The 24,186-nt window shown below is 45.7% G+C and overlaps 1 protein-coding gene across 15 annotated transcripts in view; it reads right to left on the bottom strand.

Annotated features, from left to right (window-relative positions):
• Window positions 1-1,723: 1,723 nt before the first annotated feature.
• The window catches only part of FNBP1 (formin binding protein 1), a 119,996-nt gene continuing 97,533 nt past the window's right edge, over window positions 1,724-24,186 (bottom strand). For 4 of the 15 annotated variants that reach the window (XM_035113000.2, XM_035113005.2, XM_035113006.2 and 1 more), the window contains 6 exons: window positions 21,970-21,984; window positions 18,705-18,814; window positions 17,380-17,512; window positions 16,110-16,231; window positions 14,854-14,990; window positions 9,931-14,191 (listed from right to left, as the gene is read on the bottom strand). In XM_035113000.2, the coding sequence (XP_034968891.2) occupies window positions 14,013-14,191; window positions 14,854-14,990; window positions 16,110-16,231; window positions 17,380-17,512; window positions 18,705-18,814; window positions 21,970-21,984 (696 nt within the window). In that variant the 3' untranslated portion in view covers window positions 9,931-14,012. The other 11 variants (XM_060270440.1, XM_035113008.2, XM_060270441.1 and 8 more) reach the window with 5 other exon arrangements.

Below are 24,186 nucleotides of genomic sequence, written 5' to 3'. Positions count from 1 at the left end.
GCAAGAGAAACACCTCCCTGGGTTTAAAATCACAGAATCATGCAGCACAGCGAAGCATGAGGAACGTAAGTTTTTAGACCTTTTAAATATCCTGTTATAGCAGTGTACAGCACTTCCCCTTCTCTTCCCCTCTTGCAACGGACAAAAACAGCATTACTAAGTTTTAAATGCTTTACTTACAAAACACCAAAGGTTAGATTCATGTGTTATTCCATGCAGCAGCAAGAACACAGGGTGTTTACAAAATACAGAAATAGCTTAAAGCACACAGCCTGAGCTTGTAGCAAGCTCAGGCATGTCCTATTTCTGTTCATTCTCTTTCACCTTGTGAACTCACAAAGGAGGAAACTTAACTTACTTCCAGGTGAGGGGTGTGACCTAGCTGAGTCTAGGAACAAAGTTGTACGATAATAACCCCTTCATGCATTAACTAGGCCTATGTTTTTCTAGTTATATTTGACTGCAATTCCCCACAAATTTTATGCCTAGCCTAGCACCAATGAGCTCTCGCGGGTGTCCACTTGCAGCTTCACCGGCCAGAGAGTGCCCTGCAAGTCTTGCCTTTGCCCAGGTGAGAGAGAGGAGGACACCTTTGCCAGAGTTGCATTTGTCTGGTTTTTGCTTCCTTCCTTCCTAGTACCTGACTGGATAGGTCTGCATTCTGCTTGGTGTGACCCCGGAGGAAGCTTGGAGAACTACGGTAGTTTTCCTGTTTCTGCTGGCCTCCCCATTTGTGCTTTTCCCTTTGGCGATCCTTGTGGCCTTTCAACAGCCCTGACCTCGGGTAGCACCTTGGGCACTAAGCATAGCCACGCACCCCTTCTTGTTAATTTGCCCACCTCCCTCCTCTTGGATTTCTACCAGTTCAGTAGTTGATGTAGCAGTTCTGCTGGAGCCAGACACAGAAGATGTTTGTGGGGTGGTGGGTGACCTTTCAAAGTAATGTCAGGATTTGCTCATGTTCTCTTTCAGCCAGAGGCATTAGAGTGAAAAAAATCCTACCTTACTATTGCACATAATTTCCCCCCTTTCTCCTGTTCTGTTGTCAAATCACGAAGTGGATCCCAATCATTGTGATTTATTTATTTATTTGTAAGGATGCAAAACTCCACCTTCTGATTCAGGATGCCTGCCCCCCACCCCTTCCTTGAACACAACCCCATTCACATAAAGAACAAGTGCAGCTGATCAGCTTCTTGCCATCCCATTGACTGAAAATGGGTGTGTGGAGGGAAGGAATTTTGAGGAAATGGGTACCCATGAATTAGCCCCTGAGGACTGCATAATAAGCTTGTCGCACCCACACAACAGCACAACCCACTCCTGATTGCATGTGCAGCCAGGAACATTGGAAGCATCCTCCTAGGGAGGTGGGCAATACTTGATGTTTGGGTGCAGCTGCCTGTGAGACCAAGGAAGATGTTTGGGTGCAGCTACCTGTGAGACCAAGGCAGCCCCACTCTCCTCCTTTTTTGTCTTTGGGATAACAGGGGTGTGTGTCTGTCTTTCTGAAATGCCTCCTGCATCCAGACTGCTGGAGGACCAGCATTAGAACAGTCCCGATCTGTGGTGACAGATTGGACAGTTTCTCTGAGGGAAAACCATGTTGCCCAACATGTCTGGCACAGTTGTGAAGATAAGAGGCCACCCCCCCCCCCCTTCCAGGATCCACTGCTGCATTTTTCTGCTCGACAGCTGACCAGAGATACCTTTTTGAGGGAGGTCCGGTCCCATGTTGCTTTGCAGAGTGTCTGTTTCTGTCCAGCCACATGAACCCTCAACATAGTTGTGTGTTGGTAATGGGTCTAGTGCAGTCTCCCCTCCCCACACCTTTGCCTCTCTGGCCACTCCCAGGCTTTAATGGGGTTCCGCCAAACCAAGCTTTTTTGTTTTGTTTTGTTTTGTTCATGGGGGTGGATAAGAGCTGATAACGGAGGGAGAAGCATGAAGATCTCTTTAGTGAGATGTGGCCTTCTGGAAGCACGAAATCCTCTGCTGCAAACAGCAACCACTTCCGCCTCTCTCTTTTTTTTAAAGAGAACTCTCTTGCAGAAGTTTCTCCATCTTTTTGTTGCTGCTTTCCCTGTTGACCTGGATCTGTAAATGCCTAAAAGAGCATCCTCCTAGGCACCTGAGGATCGTGTGGGAAGATGACTTGCTGTGGGGTTTTTATTCCTGGTCTTACCATGGAATGCCCTTTTCGAGGGCAGCCTCTGTTTGTGCTCTGTGGGTGGTGCCTTAAAAGAGACCGAGTACGTTATGGAGTGTCAAACTCTTGTGCTCAAATTCCTTTCTTTTGTGCTAAGACTGTTGAGCCAATAAAAAACGCTTGCATTCAGAAGCTGTGTAAATATTGCTTTGCTTGTCCATGTGTTTATTCTCCATCACAGTGCCCATCCCCCCAAATGCTGAGGTTGGCCCCAGAAGGGACACTCTGGTTTTGCTTTATCCTCTGCCTGGATAGGTGCTGAACATCAGGCTCTAATGACCAAACGTACCCCGACCCAAGGCCTTGCCACCTGGACTTTGGGACCCCCTCCCCCAAGGCCAAACCCCTCACCGGCATTTAAACAAACTTCTGAACTGCATCCTGCCTGATGGGGCAAGCAAGCATTCACCTGGAAAGGGAGGGGAAAGAGTTTAAGTGGGGGCCATCAGATACGTGGTTTCTGTTATTGCCTCTCTTCCCTTTCTCCCTTCACTTTTAACTGCCTATATCTGCATGCCCAGTTGGCATCATTTCCTGTCATGGAATTTTGCTGCAAGCAGTGGCGTAGCAAGCAGGGGGCGATGGGGGCGGGTCGCCCCGGGTGCCACCCTGGAGGGGGGGTGACACTCGGCGCCCCCCCACTGGGGAACATTTTTTTTCCTGTTGCATGAAATTTTTCATCTGATCTTATATGTTCTTTCAATGCTGATTTCATATCTGAAGTTGGTTTTGTTCTGTAATCTCTACTTTTTTTGCAGTTCATGTTTTTCATTTTTCACCAGAGCCGGTTTGGGGGGGGGTGACAAAAAAACAACCCGCACCGGGTACCACCTGGGCTTGCTACGCCTCTGGCTGCAAGCTGCCAGTTACAAACCTTGCTAGGCTGGCTGCAGCTGAGTAGCCTGTTCTCAGTGGTCAACCAGATGCCCCAATGAAAAGCCTACAAGCAGGACCCAGGCACAAGAGTCCTCTCCCCTCCTGAGGTTTCCAGCAACTGGCATTCAGAAGAATGGCTGCCTTTGATCAGGGAGGCAGAGCCGAGCCGCCATGGCTAGCCTTATCTCCTGCATGAATTGGCCACCACTGTCTCTTTCGGGAAGTTCAGTTCAACTATAATGCAGTGTGAAGGTATTAATTCCTTTTGTCTGGCCTTCACCTTTCAGTATTCAGAGTGTGGTGTATCATCATCCCCTTTGATGGCTGAGAAGAACTTCCTCCTTGTGAGTTTGAAATGGGGGCTGTGCTTAACTAAAAGCTAGAGATAATCTCGATGGCATTTCAGGACCTAGAGCTAAACATTGAAAGTGTTTTGTTTCCCCAAATCACAGTTAACAAGTCCTGTGTTTGCTCTCAGATGGAAGCACTTTATTTGATAGAATTCTCTCATCAAGAAACAAATGGGTCAAACACCAGAACCTTTTGTTGGGTTGTTGTTTTTTTACACACTTTTGGGGGTTATGAGACAACACACACACATACATTAAGATGCTGTTGAAACCTACGCAAAATAATCCAGTGGCTAAAACTCACACAGAAATCATTTCTTTTTTAATAATAAAAAAGTGCTTGACATTATATGTTAAAATATAATTTGGCTTACTTTTTTAAAAAAATCTTTTTTTTTTTGACACTTCAAGCATGAGGGGGCAGAGAGCAATGGAGTCAATATGCAGCAGGAAACTTTGAAAAATATTCAGCATTAAAACACAACTTTTCAGTAAATATGTTTCTTTTCTCTTTGTATATTTACAGGTGTTAAGGGGGAGTGTAAGAGAGATGGGGGCAGAGGGCGGAGAAAGCTGATTTGTTTTCTTAGAGGCAAGGATCATAACTTTTCCTCTTCAATAGGATCATGAGACGGTCACATGTTTCTTGCAAACTAGATGCTTTATTAATCTGCTTCAGGTTAAATTTGGAGGCTCTGCCTCAGAGCTCTGTACGTGCTCCAGAGTGCTTTTTGAACTCCTTAAGTGTGTGTGGAGCACCAATACACTCATTTCATCTGAGCAAAGTGTCTCAATCCTTTTCTGTGCAAAGCTGTTCTGGCTACTGAAGCTCATATTCTTTGGGGTTTCCAGGAGCCCAGGGCCGTTCTGGATCTGGGATACATCTAAGGCCTGCATGTCTCTGCATTTATTTTATTATTTTTGCTACATAAAAGTCACAAAGTGACCCACGTGGCGGCCTGCAGCATGGACCAGAAGTCTTGACATGGATGTACAGAAGACATAAGCACTTTTTGGAATGATTTTAAGAGCAGCTCCTTGCAAGTACATCACCCCCTGCCTTTGCAACTTGCTTTATGGATATGATCTGAAATTAATCAAAGGGTGGAACAGTTGTCCCTTTGAGAACTATCAACTTTTTTTTTTTTTAACAAAGTGTCCCATCCACTTCTTTGTGTGCTGTGCTTCCATTTTTATCTCTCTCTCTCTCTCTCACCCACAATTTCTCTAGCAAGGTGTTGAGGCAGGAGATATGGTAGTGATGCTACAGGTGCTAGCCAATAGGTGACCTCCCCCTAGGTGATGTTCCCTTACTTTAAAATGGTTGGTGCTGTATCAAACCACCTCAAATTTCCCAGTTGGATTGGGGGGGGGGGAAGTGACACTTCATGGAACAGGGTCACGGTGCTTACAAACTAGTGCTGCTGTCTGAAAAATCTTAACCCACATGGGTGCTCTCTTGACTTCCAATTCTGTGCCTAGGCAAAGAGGAGAAAAGTGCCTCTGTTAAATTCTTTCCTGAAATGTCCATCTAGTAGAACAGAGAGAGAACCCTTTAGTCAAAGGTGGCGCGATGTTTTCTTTCTCTACCTGTTTGGTTCTTAAGAGTACCAAAGATTTGCCAAGAAGCTGCCAACTTTGTAGAAACTCAAGGAAACCCTATTTTCACAGCCTAATTATAAAGGCAGAAATGATTCTCCCCCCTAGCTTGTGATGTAGCCACATGAACACAGCAATCATTTGGGCATTGTTGGTACAGGGTGACAATAATATACTGTCCACCTAACATATATCTATCTATATCTAATGTCTGTTTATTGAAAAGCAGACTTTCTCTTACATTAGTGGCACCATAAATTGGGAAGAAGATCCCTTCATCTTATTTACATGTTGGGACGATACAGGGATGTTATAAACTTTGCCAACAGAAATAGCTGTAGGTGCTGTAAGTTTCATATCTACTTTGTCTTCCTGCAGATCTCGGGAAGGAGGAGCATTAAGGATTCTTTAGTTGTGATTCCTGCAATGCAGGGAGTCAGACTAGATGACCCTTTGGGTGTCTTCCAACTCTACAATTTTTTTTTATTTCATGAGTGAATGGCACAGCTTGGCTGCTTTTCAGGCTGCTGGCCTCTGGATAAATATATAATTGAAGCAGATGCTACGGCAGCTGAGAACTGTATTTTGTGTCCCTCCTGAATAGGAACGGTGGTGCTCGAGGGCATTCCTCACCCAGAAATTCAGCCTAGTGAACAGGGTCGCCCCCTCCTTTAAAAAAAACCTTTCTGGACTCTCTTTGCCTCCTGCTCCCCTCTGAAGACAGGTCTAACTCACTGTGAGGAAAGCACCGACTATCCCACAGTAGTGGGCAGCTGACAATATTGGAAGTAAGAAAGGTTCTGGGTGTCACTTAGTGTGGCCCATCCTATACATTACTCCAGAAACATGACACACTTTCCTGTGGCTTTTGCCCCCATGCTATGACAATGTTCAAATGGCCAGCTATGCACACACATGGACCACAAATGGATCTTTCCAACACACCAGCCCTTCCACTGCCATGAAAGGAGTAGATAAGAGCTTTATCCCCTTCAGACTTGCTTCATCCTTTCCGCTGGTGACCCAGTGCTGGGTGAACGCATACGACAGTTTGCCAGGGGGTGGGGAACCTTTGGCCCTTCAGATGTTGGTCTTCTCATTGTCCTTGCTCATTGTCCATGCTGGGACTGGTGGTAGCTGGAGACCCAGGTTCTCTAGCCCTGCTCTTTCTTACATTGACTGCCAGTGGATCTCCAGGGTGTCAAACCGAAATCTTTCCCAGCCTTACCTGGAGATTCTGGGGATTGAGCTAGGACCATCCTGCATACAAAGCAGATGCCCTGCTACTGAGCCGAAGACCCTTTCCCATTTGGCAGGTGACCAGCTGTAATACAACCAACAATAGGTTGCTTTTGAATCTGTCCCCTAATCCCAGTCTGAAACCTCCTCTTTGAGCTACCTGGAACGGACCACACTTCGTTTGTGTCTCGAACTGCCTCTATCGATGAGCACCATATTGCGGAAGTTCCAGCGCTGACGATATTAACTGCAACGATCCATTCATATGTATGGCAGACACTCTGTAACAAGTGTGTGCATGTGGGTCTTTTAAATGAGAACTGGGACAGGCTCTTTCAGTGCGATCTGTGATCTGTCGCCCGCTGTCAAAATGCAGGTTTTTGGGAGAGGAAGGCATGAGCTCAAAACCCAAAGTATTTTATCTTTCACGCAGCAGGGAAGCCACTTCCAGTCAGCCGCCCATGATGAAGGTGTGCTGTCCAGCGTGAACACAGATGAGACTACTGCTAAGTTAATCAACCCGGTCACATTGCCAAAAAGGGAATTGAAGACAGAACATCTACATTGCCAAAGTGCTGGGCTATGACGTTCCCGTACGGGTTGGGGTGGCAGGGAAGGATAATTCAAGAGTGCAATTTTGTTTCGACATGGTATGGGAATAAAAGCAGAATAAAGGCAAGAGCAGGCAGAGACAGCATGCAGAAGGGAAGAAAGGAAGGTCTTGAGATGCTAAGGACCAAATAAATTAAGAACAGCAGCAGAGAGTTTAAATCTGGGCACCTTAAAAAAAGGCAGGCAGGTGCAGGCAAGGCAGCAGGGGGCGAGCATGCGGGCCCAGAGGCAGTGGAAACGGAGGTCTGCAGAAAACTGGCTGGAAGCGTGCACGGGGTGGGCGTTGGTTTTGGGTGCACAGGTAGGTGGGTGTTTTGCAAAGGGGGCATGGCGAGGTTTCCAGCGTCAGCTGAGCAAGAGCACACTCCGGCCCCTCCCAACAAGCACCTATCAGGGCTCTCCAGCAAATCCTTGACAGTGGGGAAAACCACAATGTGGACAGAATTTAAACTTGGGATGAAAGGAAATGGGCTACTCACTGTGGATGCACTTGGGGTGTGTGGAATGTAGTCCCTAAGGGCAAAAACTAAGGAAAGAGGCTAGACCTCAGGGAGGCCTTCAGAACAAGGGCTGACTTCTCTTGAACTCTGTGAAGATGCCAGGAAGTGTTAAGTCTCTCCACCGCCCCCCCCCAAAAGATATCTGAACAATTGGCACATATCAACTCAACCCATCTATTGCTTATTTGTTTCTTGGTGGGTGGGGGTTTCCCTTCACACATTACGTTCTTTCCTAGGTGTATTTTCATGTACGCTTCATGAAACACAACACCTGGATAGGACAAGTGAGCACAGCATAATGGGGAAAATAGTTGTCAGAACAATGCTGTGCTTGCTGCTGTGTTTCGTCAGTGCGCTGCAGTGTTAACATGCAGGATTTGGCACTTATTTGCAGCAGCCTGGAGTTGGTTGCAGGACCAGGGTCACAACCCTGGACATATCAGCTAGAAGAAAAGCCTCACTAAACACAATGGGACTTGCTTCCACATAAACATCTACAACAGGGGTCGGCAATGTGCGGCCCATGGGCCGGACGCGGCCCACGAAGACCGTTTTACTGTTTTACCACGAGCCGCCTCCAAACCGAGCTGCCCGCTTGGTGAGTTCCCTGCGAGCTGTGCTAAACCAGCGCAGTGGGGTGCGGTGTGAGGACTCGCTGAGTGGCGCCGGAAATCGCGTCTGTGCATGTCCAGATGCTGAAAATCGCTTCTGCGCAGGCGTGTTCCAGTGTCTGGGCATGTGCAGATGTGATTTCCTGCATTGTGCTGCAACAGTCTGGCCCATGGACGATCTCTATGGGAGTGATCCAGCCCATGGCCGGTAAACCTTGCCAACCCCTGATCCACAGCAAGTATGGCTAGCTAGTGACCCTCTGGATGTCACTGGACTCCAACTCCCACCATGCTTGGCTGGGGCTGATGGGAATTGGAGTCCAACAGATATGTGGAGGACCACAATTTCCTTGCTCCTGATCTAAGAACAGGCATCCTCCCCCCTCTCTCTTTCAACAGAGACATCCTTCCATCCCCCACATGCACTAGGGAATGCTGATGCTTAGATCACGGAAGGGGAGACTTGTGACCTTCCAGACGCTATTGGACTCCACCTCCCATCATTCCTATCGGCCATGGTGGCTGCAGGGACTGATGGGAGCTGGAGTCCAATTGCAATGTATTGCCAATCCAATCCTAAAATTAGAGAAATAAGTGAGTGGCACTAAATATTATTCAAATAAGTTCTATTTAAAAAAATATGAAAATACTATTGTGTGGTACCTCTGCAGTCCTTTTCTCATAGGCACTTTGTAGACCTTCCAAACTTGCCCTAAGGAAGCACTTATTGTTCCCATTCTGCAGAAGGCAGGCTGAGTCAGAGAAGGCAGCTAGCCTAAACGGCTGCCTCCTGAGTTCCTAGCTGAGGTCAGGTTATGAAGCAGTAATAGCATAAGAAGCGCTTGCTGGGTCAGGCGCAAGGGGACCCCATCTAGTATCCAGGGCCATTTTGTTAGATCCTCCACGCTGAAATGAATAGATCCAAGTTAGCCGTGCTCATTAATTTCAATGTATCTACTCCGAGCAGAGCAGACATTGGATACAACCCTTAATGTTACTGCTGGGTTTCAATTGAACTACTCCAGTGTTTAGGCCTGATTAAAATCAGCAATCTATGTACCAAGCTCCCTAACCAGAACTGAATGCAAGACTTGTAAACTGGTTTTGATTCACTATTTAGCTCTGATCACCGCTGTCTAGAGCAGGCGTGCTGGAAATCTTTGGCCCTCCAGATGTTGCTGAATGATGGCACAATGCCTATCAGGCCCCCAGCAAGCACTGTCAGTAGCTAGGGATGATGGGAATCGTAGTTCAACAAAATCCAAAGGTTGTCCCACACCTGGTTTAGAAGTCATGTGCTTAAGTGGGTTTGCCTGCGTGCCACTGCAAGGAAAGCAGAACCTCGGTGTTTTCTCAGCCTCGGTTTCTCATCTACAAAATGGGAACAAAGGCAGCTTGCATTGCAAACCTCCTTTTAGAAACTATCAGCAATGGAGTTGGGGTGGATGAGCAAAGGTGGTACATGATGGCGGTCAGCTAGCCAAAGCAAATTTCTGTTGCCTCTATCAGAGGGCAACACGGACATGATGGAAGCTTTTTGGTTACGTTCTCCATTTAAATGAGACTCTGGTGGAAACTCCACATGGTGTAACAGGAAGAGGAGGGATGGGTTAGTTTGATGCAGCAGGTGGCATGCTGGAGAGTTTTAGCAAGCAACGGGGTGATGATGTTGAGAGTCATGGAATGCACCCACTATTGGGGCAAGATTTTTATTCCTCCCTCTGCAAATGATAGCTCCGTTTCAAGGGAGGGGAGCCTAACATGAGGGAGGGTTGTTGCTGTTGTTAAAAAAAAGGAGGGGAACCCACAAAACACCCTGGTGCAAACAGGGTGCTTAAAAAAAATCAGACCATTTGTTTCTCCTGTGCCCCTGCTCGCCCCGATGCTCTTGTTACCAGCAGCCAACACATTTAGGAATCTAAACAGAGAGAGAGAGAGAAAGAAAAGAGAGATTTCGTTAGATACACACAAGTTGGGAGAGGTTTGGGGGAAGGAGGTGTTCAAAAAGCAAAGGCCCAGGGGCACTGTACCTTGAAGAGCTAAAGCAGAAACAGATTAAGAAAACAAATACATCATCATCATCATTATTATTATTATTATTATTATTATTATTATTATTATTAGCTCCCTGGGGATCCTTTTTTAGGAAGATTCTCATGAAGGCACAGATGTGCAGTCCTAACTCAATTGATTTTAAATTGGGTATTGCTCTTATTTATTACAGAACCTCATATTATCATTCCAACACTGATGCAAATGATAGATCAGTGGTGGGGTAGACTAAATGGACAGGTGTAGATGCAGGCAACAATCGTGCTATCGTTTGTCCTAGGTCACATCTACTAGTGCTCTTATACCACTTTAACAGCCATGGCTTTCCCCAAAGAATTTTGGGTGATTAAGAGTTGTAAGGAGACCTCTTACCGAGCTACAAGTCCCAGCACCCTTAGAAAATTTACAATTCTCAGGTTTTCTTTGGAGGAAAGCCATGACTGTCCAAGTGATACGAGTGCTTTAAACATGGTAAACATGGTATGGATGTGACCTTAGATTTTGATCTTGATTTTGATTTTGATCTTGATTTGCTGATTCTGGTGCAATGTGTTACATCAGCAGAGGAGCCAGCCTCTCTGTGGGCAATTCCTAAAAAAGCCCTCTTGCCCAGGCAAATGCAGGAAGTTGCCTTGAAATGAGTCAGATCATCAGTCCATCCAGTTCAGTGGTGTCCAAAATGCTAGCTAGCAGCAATTCTCTGGGGTTCCAGGCAGGGGACATTTGTGACAAGAACCAGACTCTTATAATCAACAGATCATTTTCTGGATGTGTGAAATGAAGACACACACACACACACACCCCAGAATAAAATGACTGTCTTAAAGCAAGCACTGAAGGGCAAATTATTCTGAATTCAATAAGGTGGCATGCACAAATAACATTTGTTTTAAATAAAAAAAAGAAAGCAATCCATGGTTTCTGCACCAGCAGATAGAAGCTAATGGAGAACTCTTAAGGCAGATGAAAAGCGACTTTTAAGAGGAAGCAACTGTCAACTGTCTATGAAGAGCTTTATGGAGGAACAAGCAGTGATGTGATCTAGCGTCATGCCATGGTTTCCAGCAGCTATTGGCAAAGTAAACAAATTATTTCTGTGGCCAGATAACGTAAAGAAAATCTCACGAGTCTGAGAAAAAACAAGGTTCTTTTTCTTTTATTGCTGGAAATGATAGCGAAATAACTAAGAGAAGGAACTCAGTAGAATAATGATAATTATAATAATAAAAAAACAGTTCTAGATTTAACAAACCTCAGAAGGTGGACTTTCCTATAATGCTGATTCTGAAGGAGGAAGTATGGAAAAACACAGAAAAGAAGGAAAGAAACTTCAACATCATAAACAGGTTTTGTTTTTTATCTGTTTAAGTTACATCATATACTGTACACACTATGGCTTATCTACTTAATGGCCCTTGTTGCTTTTTACATAACTGCCATTGAGTTGCTCTCAGGAACATCTAAAAAAATAATTTGGCAAACATGAAAATAATCACTTTTTAAAAAAATCATCCTAGATTCGAAAGTGCATTGGTGTCCTTTAAACAGTGGGAGAGGCTGACTTGTTTGGAAAATGCCTGCAAACTGTGATGGTTATATTACAAGGTCTCTGGGCTTCTTCCTGGGAAGATTTATCTACATTCCAGGAGACCCAAAGCGGACGGCATTTCCTTGAGAAAAAACTTGCCCCAGCCAGGATAATACCTTGGGCAAAGATGCATTTCCAAATCTGTGTCTGCCTTGCAAGAATAATACTATTTCAGCAGGTGAGTGGGTTTGCACAAGACATAATCTGCAGGCAGACTGAAGTACCCTTCCCCTGAATGTTTCCCCTGGGATGAAAGCAACCCCCCCCCTCGCCCCTAAAATGTTGAAGATGAGGCAATGCAACACTCTTCTCCAGCCAATTCCACTTGCCTGCCTTACGGCGGGCTGGAATAAAGCCTTTTTGCTGTAGCAGGAGGATCTCCTTTCCCCACTACCTGGCCATATAATGCTGCCCCACTAACAAGCAGATAGGGCTCAGACAGATGTCCCCTCTTTAGGTGAGCAAGTGTAATACTCCTTGGTTATTATGGCAAGGGGGGCAGGTGTCCATTGGGGGGGGGGTTACAGTATGGCACAATGATGCTTGATGCATGAGCACCACTCTGGAGTTGACATGTGTTAGCAGTGAATCATGGGGCTGGGTGCCCTCCGTGGCAAAACTGAAGAACTTCCCCAGCCAGCTCAAGTGCCGGAGACAGCACCTGTGTGCTGTTCTAGCACTTCTGATCTCCAACAGAGAAGGTTGCAAGCGTCCTCCTAAAATAAAACAAAAGGTCTGCTTCCCCCCCCCCCAAATACCCTCTGATCTTGCACTAAATTGCAAATACCCGTTTGTTTTCCCTGTTTTGTTCTGCTTCCAGCTAGGAACAACAGAGGGTTCAAAACGCCTATGTGGGACACACAATGCCCAACCTGCTGGAAATCTCCCCTCCTGCTATTTCCTCTGCAGTCTTAAGGGCTAGAAGCTAACGTCTGGTTTCAAAACAGTGGCAGCTGAGGTGGCAGAGGAAGCTGGTGCCTGGTGCCAATTCCTGCAGGTGCACAGAGCCAACTTACGGGGATTAGTGTGGGTTCAGGAACTTTGCCTTCAGGCCCAGGGACCTCCTTCCGTTCGGTGAGTGTGTGTGTGAGGAACCCCATGACAGGTGGAATGCCACATGCCATAGAAGGTTCCTGGGGCACACATCCCTTTCACACAGAGCACCAGCGAGGCTTCCCAGGCCTTGCCACCCCCTCACATCAACCGAAAAGACAGGCTGGCGTTCTCTTACAAGCCGCTTAGCGGTGTGATTAAGCTTGTCTTCCTGGGACCCCTAGTCTTACCATTTGGGAACTGCTGTATAAACTTCTGAGAAACCCCATGATTTTCCACAGCAACACAAAAATAAAAATAAAATAAAATAAAAACACACATCCGGGTCACCGTTAAAGAAGGACACACATCTTTGTGTGTGCGTTGAACAATGAAAACAGCAACAACCCTACATTCAGACTTTATATGCAGTATGCTGCTGCTAGGGCATATCATTTTTCCATATCTTTGAGCAGCTCCCAGACAAAAAGCCAGCGAAGCTCACAATTTGCTAGTGGTGGAGAAACGAAGGGGTCCAGCCCCAGCCCACCACCCCTCTGTCTAGCAGCAGCAATCTACTTCTGCATTTCTCCTAAGACACCATTCCCTTGCTTTCAAATGCATCCCCCGTGCTCACGAGGGCTAGAAACTGTGTTTCAAAAAAAATGGAAAAAGTGAGATCCTCAGATGTTGCACACTTGAATGGCAGGATTGCAAGGTGAACAGAAGATGTATGACCTTGAATCTAAGGCTTCTTCCCCCCCCCCAAAGCAAAAATAATAATAATTTAAAAAAGAAAATAGGCCACATTTTGCTAGCCTAGACGAGAGCCTACAAGTTGTACGTCAGTTGTGTCCAAGACGGTACTATGAAATCAACAAATACATGTCACTTTCCTACCTGCAGAAGATAGGAACGGAAATATTCATTAAGGCCGCAACCCTAAACATGCCTACTAGGGAGTAAGCCCCGATAAACAGACAATGATGCATACTCTCAAGTAGTAGCGCAAGGGACTGTCTTCCATAATTAGCTGTGCATTCTGTGCCTTGAGGGAGTGAAACTCTGAGCAATTTCAACTCTTTGTCAGGAAAGGAAAGTTTTGAGGGGAGGCCCATATTCCACAATTATCGCCCATACTTTCTCTCTCTCTCTCCACCCTCTCCCTGTGACACCCTCTCATTTGACCAAGCTTTCGAGGTTCTTGGAGAAGCACAAGTCTGCTCCTTTTGGAATAAGGAGTAATGCACTTTCCTGGTGCAGAAAGGCTTTCGTCACAGCAGCGGAGGAAAAGCGCCCATGGCAGCCCCTGCGGAAGCAAAGAAAGCGACCCAGGCAGGCGAGCTAAATGTAAGTCATTGCACCTTTGGCATTCTTTTCCAAATAGACTTCGACGTAGGAGGTTGGGACGTAACCTTCCTCATCCTCGTTCCTCCGGATCCGCGTCCAGCCATCGCCTTTGTCCTCCTCAATGATGAACAGCGTTTCTCCTTCAGAGACTGAGATCGTCCCTTCGTTCTGACCTGAGAGACAGGGGATAAAAAAAACAAAGCAAAACCCCTGACAGATTAGGACTAGTGTTTCCCGCGGATTTTTCTCTTTCTTTCTTTCTTTCTTTCTTTCTTTCTTTCTTTCTTTCTTTCTTTCTTTCTTTCTTTCTCTCTCCTTCCTCTCCTTCCTTCCTTCTTTCCTTCTTTTAAAATGATAAAAGCACCCACAACATTTATCTACCTACCTACCTACCTACCATCTATTTCATTTCTACCCCACCTTTCCCTCCAAGGAGCTCAAGGTGGCACACATGGTCCTCTCCCTCCTCATTTAATCCCCACAACAGCCCTGTGAGGTGGGGCAGTGACTCACCCAAGGTCATCCAGCAAGCTTCATGCCCAAGTGGGGTTTTGAACCTTGGTCTCCCAGGTCCTGATCCAACACTCTAACTACTACACCACACTTCCTGTGAAGCATCTGGAAGCCATTTTGCAATGGCACATGTGTGTAAAAGGTGGATGAGGATGACTTGGGGGCTGCGCGCCAAAGACCCTCAAATATAAAGGTATGGGTGGTAGTCCCTGGGTTCCCCCCTCCCATCTGTTTGCACGTGCCACGGTGCAACCCCTTGGCCACATTCTGGAACTGCACCTGGCCACAAACTGCACCTGGCCCTGAGGGATCTGGGACGTACCTTCAAAGGTATAAAGAGCTTTGCACGTCCCAATCGTGGGAAGCGGTTCCTCATCGTCAAACTCATCGTCAAACTCTGCTGCCGGCACTTTCACCTCACTTTCCTGGCTCGGCTCCTCTGTGTAACTGCCATCTGGACTGCTCAACACAGGAAAAGAAACACAACAACTATAGCGACAGGCTTGGAGGGAGGGAGGGAAGAGGAGACGCTGGTCCGCCAGCATCATTATATAGCAGTCTTGGAAGCTGCCTTACACCAAGAAGGACGGCGCAGGCCCATCCGTCTCAGCATTGTTTGACACTGACTAGCAGTGGCTCTTCAGATTTCAGCCCAAAGTAATCCCTGGCGGTATCTGAAGACCCCAGGGATTGAACCTGGAATCTTTTGCATGCAAAGCAGTTGCACTACCACTGAGCTACAGCGAGGCAAGATTCTAGTCCTCATAGTTCAGAATAAAAGGCCAAATTGTACTGGGAGCTGCCTTGCACTAAGTGAGACTATTGATCCAGCCATCTGGCTCACGGCTGCCTAACTCTGATTGGCAGCGTTTATCCATGGTTTCAGAAAAGAGTCTCTCCCCTGTTCTTCCTGGGGATCCTTCTGGAGATCCAGGACCCTCCACAAGCAAGGCTGATGCTCTGCCATGTGTGTGATCGACCTTTCCTAAATCGTATTTTGCAGGTACATCGTTTAGCAGAGCAGATAAAAGCTACACACAAAAATGTAATTCGCCAGGGAAAGTCGCTTGCAAAAAAACACGTGTACTGGTTGAAACGACATGCAAAAATATGATTCATTAAGAAAAAACCCCACAAAAATACTGATCCAATTTACGAAGAGCTTTTTTTTCTTTTAAAAAAAAGAATCCAGAAATTGTTGCAGAATGAAAAACTTGGGAGGGCTGGTAATGGCAGATTTATCTGTCCACCCATCCCTCATATAAAGATTGACCAAGAAGCTCTTGCACTCTGCTGCTGCTTTGCCATCTAGAGCCAGAAGGGGGAGCTGTGTAGTGAGAAGCAGCACTGGCTGAAGGTAGAAGCCAGAGAGGAAAGGGAATTGTCTTAGGCAACAGATTCAGGGCAGAGCGTGTGGGGAGAGAAAAAAAGAGGCCCAGAGTTCTCCTCCAAGGGCCACTAGCTGCTGAGAAGTTTTCCTGGGAGCTGTGAGAGCGAGCTGCTGTGCTCAGGATCATGTCTGCTTGATAACCGCTGGAAGTGCAGTTGAATGGACACTGTGTAATACAGATACTGTACCTCTCGCGATCCTGGGCGCAGTTGTTGACAGTCAAGGTGTTCTGAGGCTCATACATCCCGCTCTGGCGGCGTGCTGGCTCAGTACGTGCAGGCAACCGGCCTTCTACCTCAGCTAGCCAGCCCTGTGGTGGGAAAGGAGTGAAACTAGATCTCAGTCCGCAAAGGGTTGGGGCCAACTTATCCTTCATAATCCTGACACTCGGGTTAAGGGTAAAATGTAAAATGTAAGTAATATAGCTGCTTTATAAGGTTAAGAAAATAACATTGTGGAAGGGTGGATGGGAAGACAACGGAGATAAGAGATTTGTTCTGGTGGTTGTTTAAAAGAATTTGTAAAATTTGAAAAGTTAATATAAAAAATGTTTTTTTAAAAAAGCCATCTACCTCTTTCCCCCTTTTCTTCCCAATGTCTCAACAAATGAAACTGATTTGTTAAAATGTTATGAGAGACATTGCACAGATCTCTGTAAACCAAGAAAACCTTTAATAATAATAAAGCCTGACACTCAGTTAAGATCTTTTTCTAGCAGGGCAGGTCAGAGATTGAAAGGGGAAGCGGCCTTTTTGATGGTAGTATCTAGGCTGGATTCTGACCTCACTCATGGGCCAGGTGGGTGGGACTGACAGCAAGCACTGCTTTGCCATTTGCAAGAGCAGTTTGGACACTTGTGAATGGACATTTCCCTTATGCAGACACCCCAAAGCTTTCCATTTGCAAATGCCTGTTTGCAGGTGCAGTTTGAATCCAAGCACCAACTAGAAACAGGCAGCTTCAAACAGGCTTCCTGACAGTGGACTGTTCCTTGGCATGCTGGTTTGGCATGCAGCTGAATTAAAAACTCTTCCCAACAACACAGGAAAATAGCAAACTGCCTTATACTCAGTCAGACCATTTGTGCTTCTAGCTCAGTATTGTCCATATTGACTCTCCTGGGTTTCTGACAGATGCTGTAGCCACTGAGCTAGGGCCCTCTCTCCAGTGGAAATCCCGCTTCTTGGAACGTGGTTCCCCACTTCAAGAGATGGGAATGCAAGGGGTGGAAGAATGCCAGTCCCTAACCAGGCATTCCATTATGAGAGAGGAGGATGCCTCTTCTTGGATCAGGGGTCTGGTTGTCCCTATACATTTGTTGGACTCCATCTCTCATCAGCCCCTGCAGCCAACATAGCCCAATAGTCCAGGGATGATGGGAGATGTAGTTTCCCCATCACTGTCCTAAAGTATCATTGTTCCCTTTGCTGTCTTCAGATTAAAAGCTGTTTCTCATACCTCGAATTTCTGGGCTTCCAGACGCAGCTTCTCCAGGTTCTGGGCCAGCTCGGCCAGCTTAAGATCCACACTGGCTGCGTCTCCCATCTGCGGGTTCTTGATGTAGACGTCTTTCATTTTCGTTAAGGCATCTCTGCAAGGAAAAAGGAAAGCATATCAGGGATTGGGAGGCTAGAGTGCGCCCCCCCCTCAAAAAAACCCAAAAAAATTAAAGAGCATATCTGCATGAGAGCCAGGGTGATGTGGCGATTAAAGGAGTGTCAGACTAGGACCTGGAAGACAAGGGTTCAAATCCTGCCCCCACTTGGTCATGAAGCTCACTGGGTGACTTTGGGTCATAGTTACTGCCTCTCAGCCTAGCCCACCTCACAGGGTTGTTGTGGGGATTAAATGAGGAGGGAGAGAACCATGTAGGCCACCTTGAACTCCTTGAAGAAAAAGGTGGGATGGAGATGCAATAAAATTGCATGTAAGGAAATAATTAAATTGCACACTCCCCCACACCCCAACACTACCAAAAGCTGGGATCATGAGGAGTTGTGAGATCCAGTCTGCTCAAGATATGCCCCAAAGGTACATCTTCGCTAGCAGGTCATTTCCTATCTTATATCCCTTGCTTTCCTCCACACAACAGGTGCTCTGATCACTGAATAATGGCTCTTTCTCTTAAAAATAAAGATAGATGCTAGTCCTCATGGTTCTGAATAAAAGGCTTAAAGAAACAGGAACATAGGAAGGTAACCTATACCAAGTCAGTCAGACCACTGGAGGTCTATCCAGCTTAGCATTGTCTACACTGGCTGGCAGTTGAGGCTCTCCTAGTTTTCAGGAAGGGGACATTCCTGGGCATACGGGGAGATTCTGAATGCAAAGCAGAATCAGAGATGTATTTGGCTGGTCCCTCTCCTTCAACAACCTAGGGAGGTAGGTTAGGGTAAATGATAGCGACTGGCCTGGCTTTCTGTTTAAGTATGGCGACCTATCACCTTTCTGAAATCTCCCAGCTTGCTCCTGGCTTGCTCGGGTGCAGAAATCCTGCTTGCACATTTCTACAGGGTGTGGGCTAGTGGCCAGGGTGAAGGATGGGCATCTGAAGAAGGGAAGTTCCTGGAACAGAAGACCAAGCTGCCCAGACAGCCATGGTCTTGCCTTTTGCTTGCCAAGTGAACCACTCCTGGGCTGAAACGGTTTTGCTCCCCTGATCTGGGGTCCAAGAAATGGGAGGTTCAAGGACAGCCCTTAGCACTTTTTCCTGGGAGCTCCTGAATGCAAGGCAAGTGCCACTGAGCCACAAGTGCTTCCTTCCGTGTTCCTGCCAATCATACCTTTGATCCATTTCCTTTTGGATGTCCCTGTTCAGCTCATCCACCTTTTGCTGCAGCTTCTTCCTTCTTTGCTCAGGGGGCAGATTGCTGAAGTCCTCTGGTCCGCCACCCTAGACATGCCAGGGTAGCCGTCAAAGAGGAGGGAGCAAGGTGTGGGGAGGGAGAGGGAGAAAGAGAGGCCTGTCAATTTCAGCCCATCAAGGAATATCCCAGTTTTTGGAGACCCAGAGGGTCCTCACTAGTCTAAGGGGTGAAGGACAGCCCCTTGCAAGGGTTTCGTCAAGGATGGAAGTGACCAGGCATGTTCTTGCTATAGCCTAGCCTGAAATTGATTTAAATGGTGGTTCTGTTTAGGGCAAGAAAACAGAAAGCCTCTCATGATGAGGCGCTGCTCTAGTTTGGCATCAGAACAACAGCCCACTTAGCCCTGCCACTGGCTGGAGGCAGACAATTGTTGTTGTTTTGTTTCAGAGAACGAAGGCGGTGTGACAGGGGCATTGTTCCCCACGGGGAACGCGAAGGGTGAGGAATCTCTGGTGCGTGGGCCGAATCTCTGGCCCTATGGTCGTCTCTAACTGGCCCACGGGAGTCCTTGCAAGCTGTGCCTCTCACTGCCCCTGTGCCACCCTTCTGCTGGACTGGAGCAGGCCCCTGACTTGTAGGAATGCCTCTTGCAGGGGTGTGAGGGGGTGATAACACCTCTTCGATTTTACATACTTGCTTTTGCCTTCCTCAGCCTGGCACCCTCTGGATGTTTTGGATTATAACTCCCAGTTCGTTTGGATGTACTTTTATTTAGCTGTAAATAATCCACCAGGTCCTTTTCGACTAATTTGCCTGTCTATCCAGAGATAATCCAGGACAATATAGTTTTAAAAGATTTTTGTTCTTCTTCTTTTTTGGAGGGTGCGTATGGAAACACTAAGGGATTCCCCTGAGCCGCCTGAAGGCCTGTTTTGGCTCCCGTCCTGTCATCCCTCACCACTTAAGTCTGCTATTAGAAGGACAGAGAGAAAGAAAATAATAATACTGGAAAGAGTAATCAGCTTCTTGAGAGGCAATCAGCAGCGGGAGCCTCTTCTGAGGTGATGCCATCGACGGCAGACACATGGACCAGGGAAGCATGCTTTGCCTCAGAACTATTGGTTCACATCCTATTTTAGTTCTCCTCAGAGTAAACCCACTGAAATTAATAAACACGGCAAACTCGGCTCCATTCATTTTAGTGGGTCTGCTCTAATTAATGCATAGCTGGCAATACTCCATTGGTTTCATTCATAAGCAAATTTAATTGCTTAATTGCTTAATCATACAAGTTTCAGTTGAGACCAATTTATTGGCAACTAAAGCTCATGGGATTAATCCACTAAGATGCCTTTATTCCAATTAATATTATTAAATGACCAGACTCTGGCCAAGCTGAAAAGGTCGTGAACAAGGTTAAAACCAGGGCATAAAATCCAATGAACAACCTCATAAATAGTTTGGTGATCAGCACCGTTCTCCAGCACCGTATCTTGAAGCAAACCCCACCCTTTGTTATCTGATTCAGGGTTTCAGATTAATATCTGTAAGAAACTTCATTCCACTATCACTACTAGTTTTGAAATTAAATGGAGTTAACGTTTTTAGTTGGGATTGATGGGGATCTGATTACAAGGCGTTAGTTGTTCTGAGGTACTATTGCGTAAAGGCTGAAAAACGTAGTTTGCCACTGACCAATGAATATCAACACTCAGACATGGAAATGCTTTGTGGCCAGTCATTGGAATTATCGGAGCAGTGGTTGAAGCTGATCTCAGTAAAAAAACAGACAAGGATCCCAAAAAATTCAGTATCAGGGCTGGCTGACCATTCCACGTACAATGGCCTGGGAGGCTAGAAATACATGTTGGGATCAGGATCCGTATGTGCTGCGTGTTCTTGAATCTAGACCAGTGGTTCCTGAAGTGTTCATTACTGCCCCTGGTTGGGATTATCTAGGGCAGGCATGTCCAACAGGTAGATTATGATCTACCGGTAGATCACTGGACGTCTGCGGTAGATCACTGGTAGATCACTGGCTCCCCTCAAAGAAGTTGAACAACTGTGGCTCCCCTAAAAAGCAGCTCAACATTTTACCTCCTCCCTGAAAAAACTCAACAACTTTGACCTGAACCCCCCAAAAGGGGGTAGATCATTGCCAGTTGTTAACTCTGTGAGTAGATCGCAGTCTCTTGGGAGATGGCCACCCCTGATCTAGGGGATGTGAATAGGCAAAGTGGCAAGGGGCAGCTGGAGCTGGTGATTTAAGATCCTGCTAAGCAACTTGCAACCAGACATTGGGAAACTGGTATCACTTCATCAAGCCCACTCATTGTGTTAAGAATTTACTAAAAAGTGAAATACTTTAGTTAAATAATGGTTGTACCTAAGACCCTTGCTAAATTACCAGACTTCGTAAAGCTGGTATCATTGAAAAAAAGTTCACCTACTGCATTGAATTAATTAAACCAAACAGTTTTAATTGGATTTTGAATAAATGTGCAATTAATTATTATTGTATGTTGTGCCAACCACTATTCTGAATAATGCTTTTTATAGGGTAGGGGGCATGGGAATGAGGGCATGGAACCAAGGGAGGAGGGATGAAAAAGTTTGGGATCCATTGATCTAGACTTTGAATTATCTAGGTTCCTGTCTGTAATTTACTGAAGCACCAACACTTTCTCTTTTCACTTTTACTGATAACAAATATCTTTGCAACCAAGGATAAATGAATATTTCATGCATTATATCAGATGCAGCAACAGATCAAAGCAGGAATCAACTTTACTTCATTTGAATTTATCATGGATACATAATTATAATGCCACGTGATTGCTTGTTATACTGAAAATCATTCTATTTTGATAACCTAATGAAAAGTATGTTTTTTAAAAAAATCCTACTACATTTTTACAACCTCAGATTGCATTTTTTAAAACCGCACACCTAATAATTAAGGTACTAAACTACTAAAATTAAAGAGTTATTCGTTTTTAGCAGCTCAGTATAAGCATTAAAACCGGATCACCTCCATTAGGTTCCAGACCTGCATATTCAGAGTTATCTGATAAAATATCAAAACAAAACAAAAAAAAATACACACACACAGAAAAGAGACAACAGAAAATCTGAGTTAATTTCAGGGGTGCTCGCTCAAGACAGGCTGCAACTGACGCAGACAAAAATTTGTGATTGCAAAACACAGACGCGAAAGAACATTTGCTGCGGTTGTGCTTACCAGCTTGAGAGAAAGCTTCATGTAAGAACGGAGAAGTAGAGGAGGAGAAAGAGAAAGAGGGGGAAAAAACACAAAGGTATATCAGAAGGTGTGGAACTTCAACCTGTTCCAACGTTATAATAAAATGATGCACGTCTATACACACAGTCACACGCACTCCTCACACGGCTTGTGAAAATGGGACACTGCGTTTGTTGCACATCTGTGCAAAAGTTCACGAGAGCTGGGTAAGAAACGTTACCAACGGCCTGCTGTTTTGTCTGCAGGCGCGGATAAGTAAATTTTATTTTATTTTTAAAAGTGCTTGACCTTTGGCTGCGCACAGTGAAAACGTGACTACATCTTGCTTTTAGCTGTTTTGATGAGAACAAGGGAAACGTCTATTGCCCGTTTCTAAAAGTGGTTGCCTCTTATTCTGGAGTTGATTGCTAAGCAATTCCTGCATTGCAGAGAGTTGGACTAGATGGCCCTTGAGGTCCCTTCCAATTTTATGATTCTAAGTGCATTATCAGAGGGTGGAGTGGGAGCATAGGGAAGTGTCTCAAGTGAGGATGGGCAAATTAATGATTTTTAGGATCTCTTTGTTTCTTGTTTTTACAAACTTAGGTTCAATGCTCCACAATTCTAGACCAGTTTACAATTTAAAAAAATGCCCTCAAGAAAATTAGTCTGCAAATTTCTCCTAATATATGGTTTTGGGAAAACAAACTCTCCTAATATACGCCTTTTCAAAGGGCAGCTTTTCCCAACATGATGCATTTAAAATGTTTCTGCTTCTTCAGTTATTAGAGGAGGGCTGTAGTTCAGTGGAAGAGCAGCTGCTTGGCATGCAGAAGGTCCCAGGTTTAATTTCTGGAACTTGCAGGTAGCTTCCTATGTTCCTGTTTAAATCAGCCCTTAATTCAGAACCATGAGGACTAGAATCTTGTTTCATTTTAGGGGAATTGCTGTTGTGCATGCTTTGCATGCAGAAGGTCCCAGATTCAATCCCTGATACCTGCAGGTAAAAGGATCAGTTAGTATAGAAACCTGCCTTAAACTGATTACAGGTAGGTAGCCGTGTTGGTCTGGGTCGAAGTAAAATAAAAAAATTCCTTCAGTAGCACCTTAAAGACCAACTAAGTTTATATTTTGGTATGAGCTTTCGTGTGCATGCACACTTCTTCAGATACACTTCTTCTGTTTCTAGTGTATCTGAAGAAGTGTGCATGCACACGAAAGCTCATACCAAAATAAAAACTTAGTTGGTCTTTAAGGTGCTACTGAAGGAATTTTTTTAATTTGCCTTAAACTGAGTTAGACCATTGGTCCATTTAGCTCAATATCGTCTAAACTGACCAGTAGTGACTCCCTTGGTTTTCAGACAAGAGCCTCTCCAAGATTTACCTGGAGATGTGCTTATTTCAGTACCTTCTGCATGCAAAGCATGTATCTACCACTGCACAACAGTGGCTTCCCTAAAACCAAATAATATTCTTGTTCTCACTGAGCTACGGCCCTGTCCCTCAAAACCAGGCATCCCCAAATTGTAGCCCTCCAGATGTTTTGGCCTACAACTCCCATGATCCCTAGCTAACAGGACCAGTGGTTGGGGAAGATGGGAATTGTAGTCCAAAATACCTGGAGGGCAGAAGTTTGGGGTTGCCTGCTCAAAACCATAGATACAGAAGCATGGGGCAGGCTTAGACAGAGGACAAATCCACCAGTCTAGGAATTAGAACTTGGGTGGACCAAGAAAGGGCCATCAAGTTGATTCAACACACACAAAAGAACCAAACCCACCCCCTGCAATCATGGGGAGACAATGCCATTTTGATGCCCTGTGCTGGAAACAATCCAGGGCCCTGTTTGCAGGAGCAGGGAGTGTCCCGATCCCATCCCACCTGCTTGCTTCCTCCCTCTATTCCACCCCTGCCCCATAAAATTTTGGCAGCCCTTTTAACACCCCACCCACCCAGCCAGAATGCTAGCACCCCTGTGAACTTCAGCAGAGCCACATATGACACAAGTTGAGAGGATTTTCGTACATATTTTACAGACGGCAGTGGTGGTAACGAGAGAGGGGAGAAAACCGGCTTGCCTACAAAAAAAAGCAGTCTACGTCAGATATAAGGCACAGGGATGCCAATGTTACGTGCGCCAACGGAAGAACGAGTTTCTAGAGGCAAGACTACCACAAGGCCAGACAATGGCCAGCCAACCAAACACTATCTATCA

The sequence above is a fragment of the Zootoca vivipara genome, chromosome Z (assembly GCF_963506605.1).
Source record: "Zootoca vivipara chromosome Z, rZooViv1.1, whole genome shotgun sequence".
Lineage (NCBI taxonomy): Eukaryota > Metazoa > Chordata > Lepidosauria > Squamata > Lacertidae > Zootoca > Zootoca vivipara.
The sequence above is the reverse complement of the archived record's forward strand: the minus strand, read 5'-3'. Positions and strand labels throughout refer to the sequence as shown.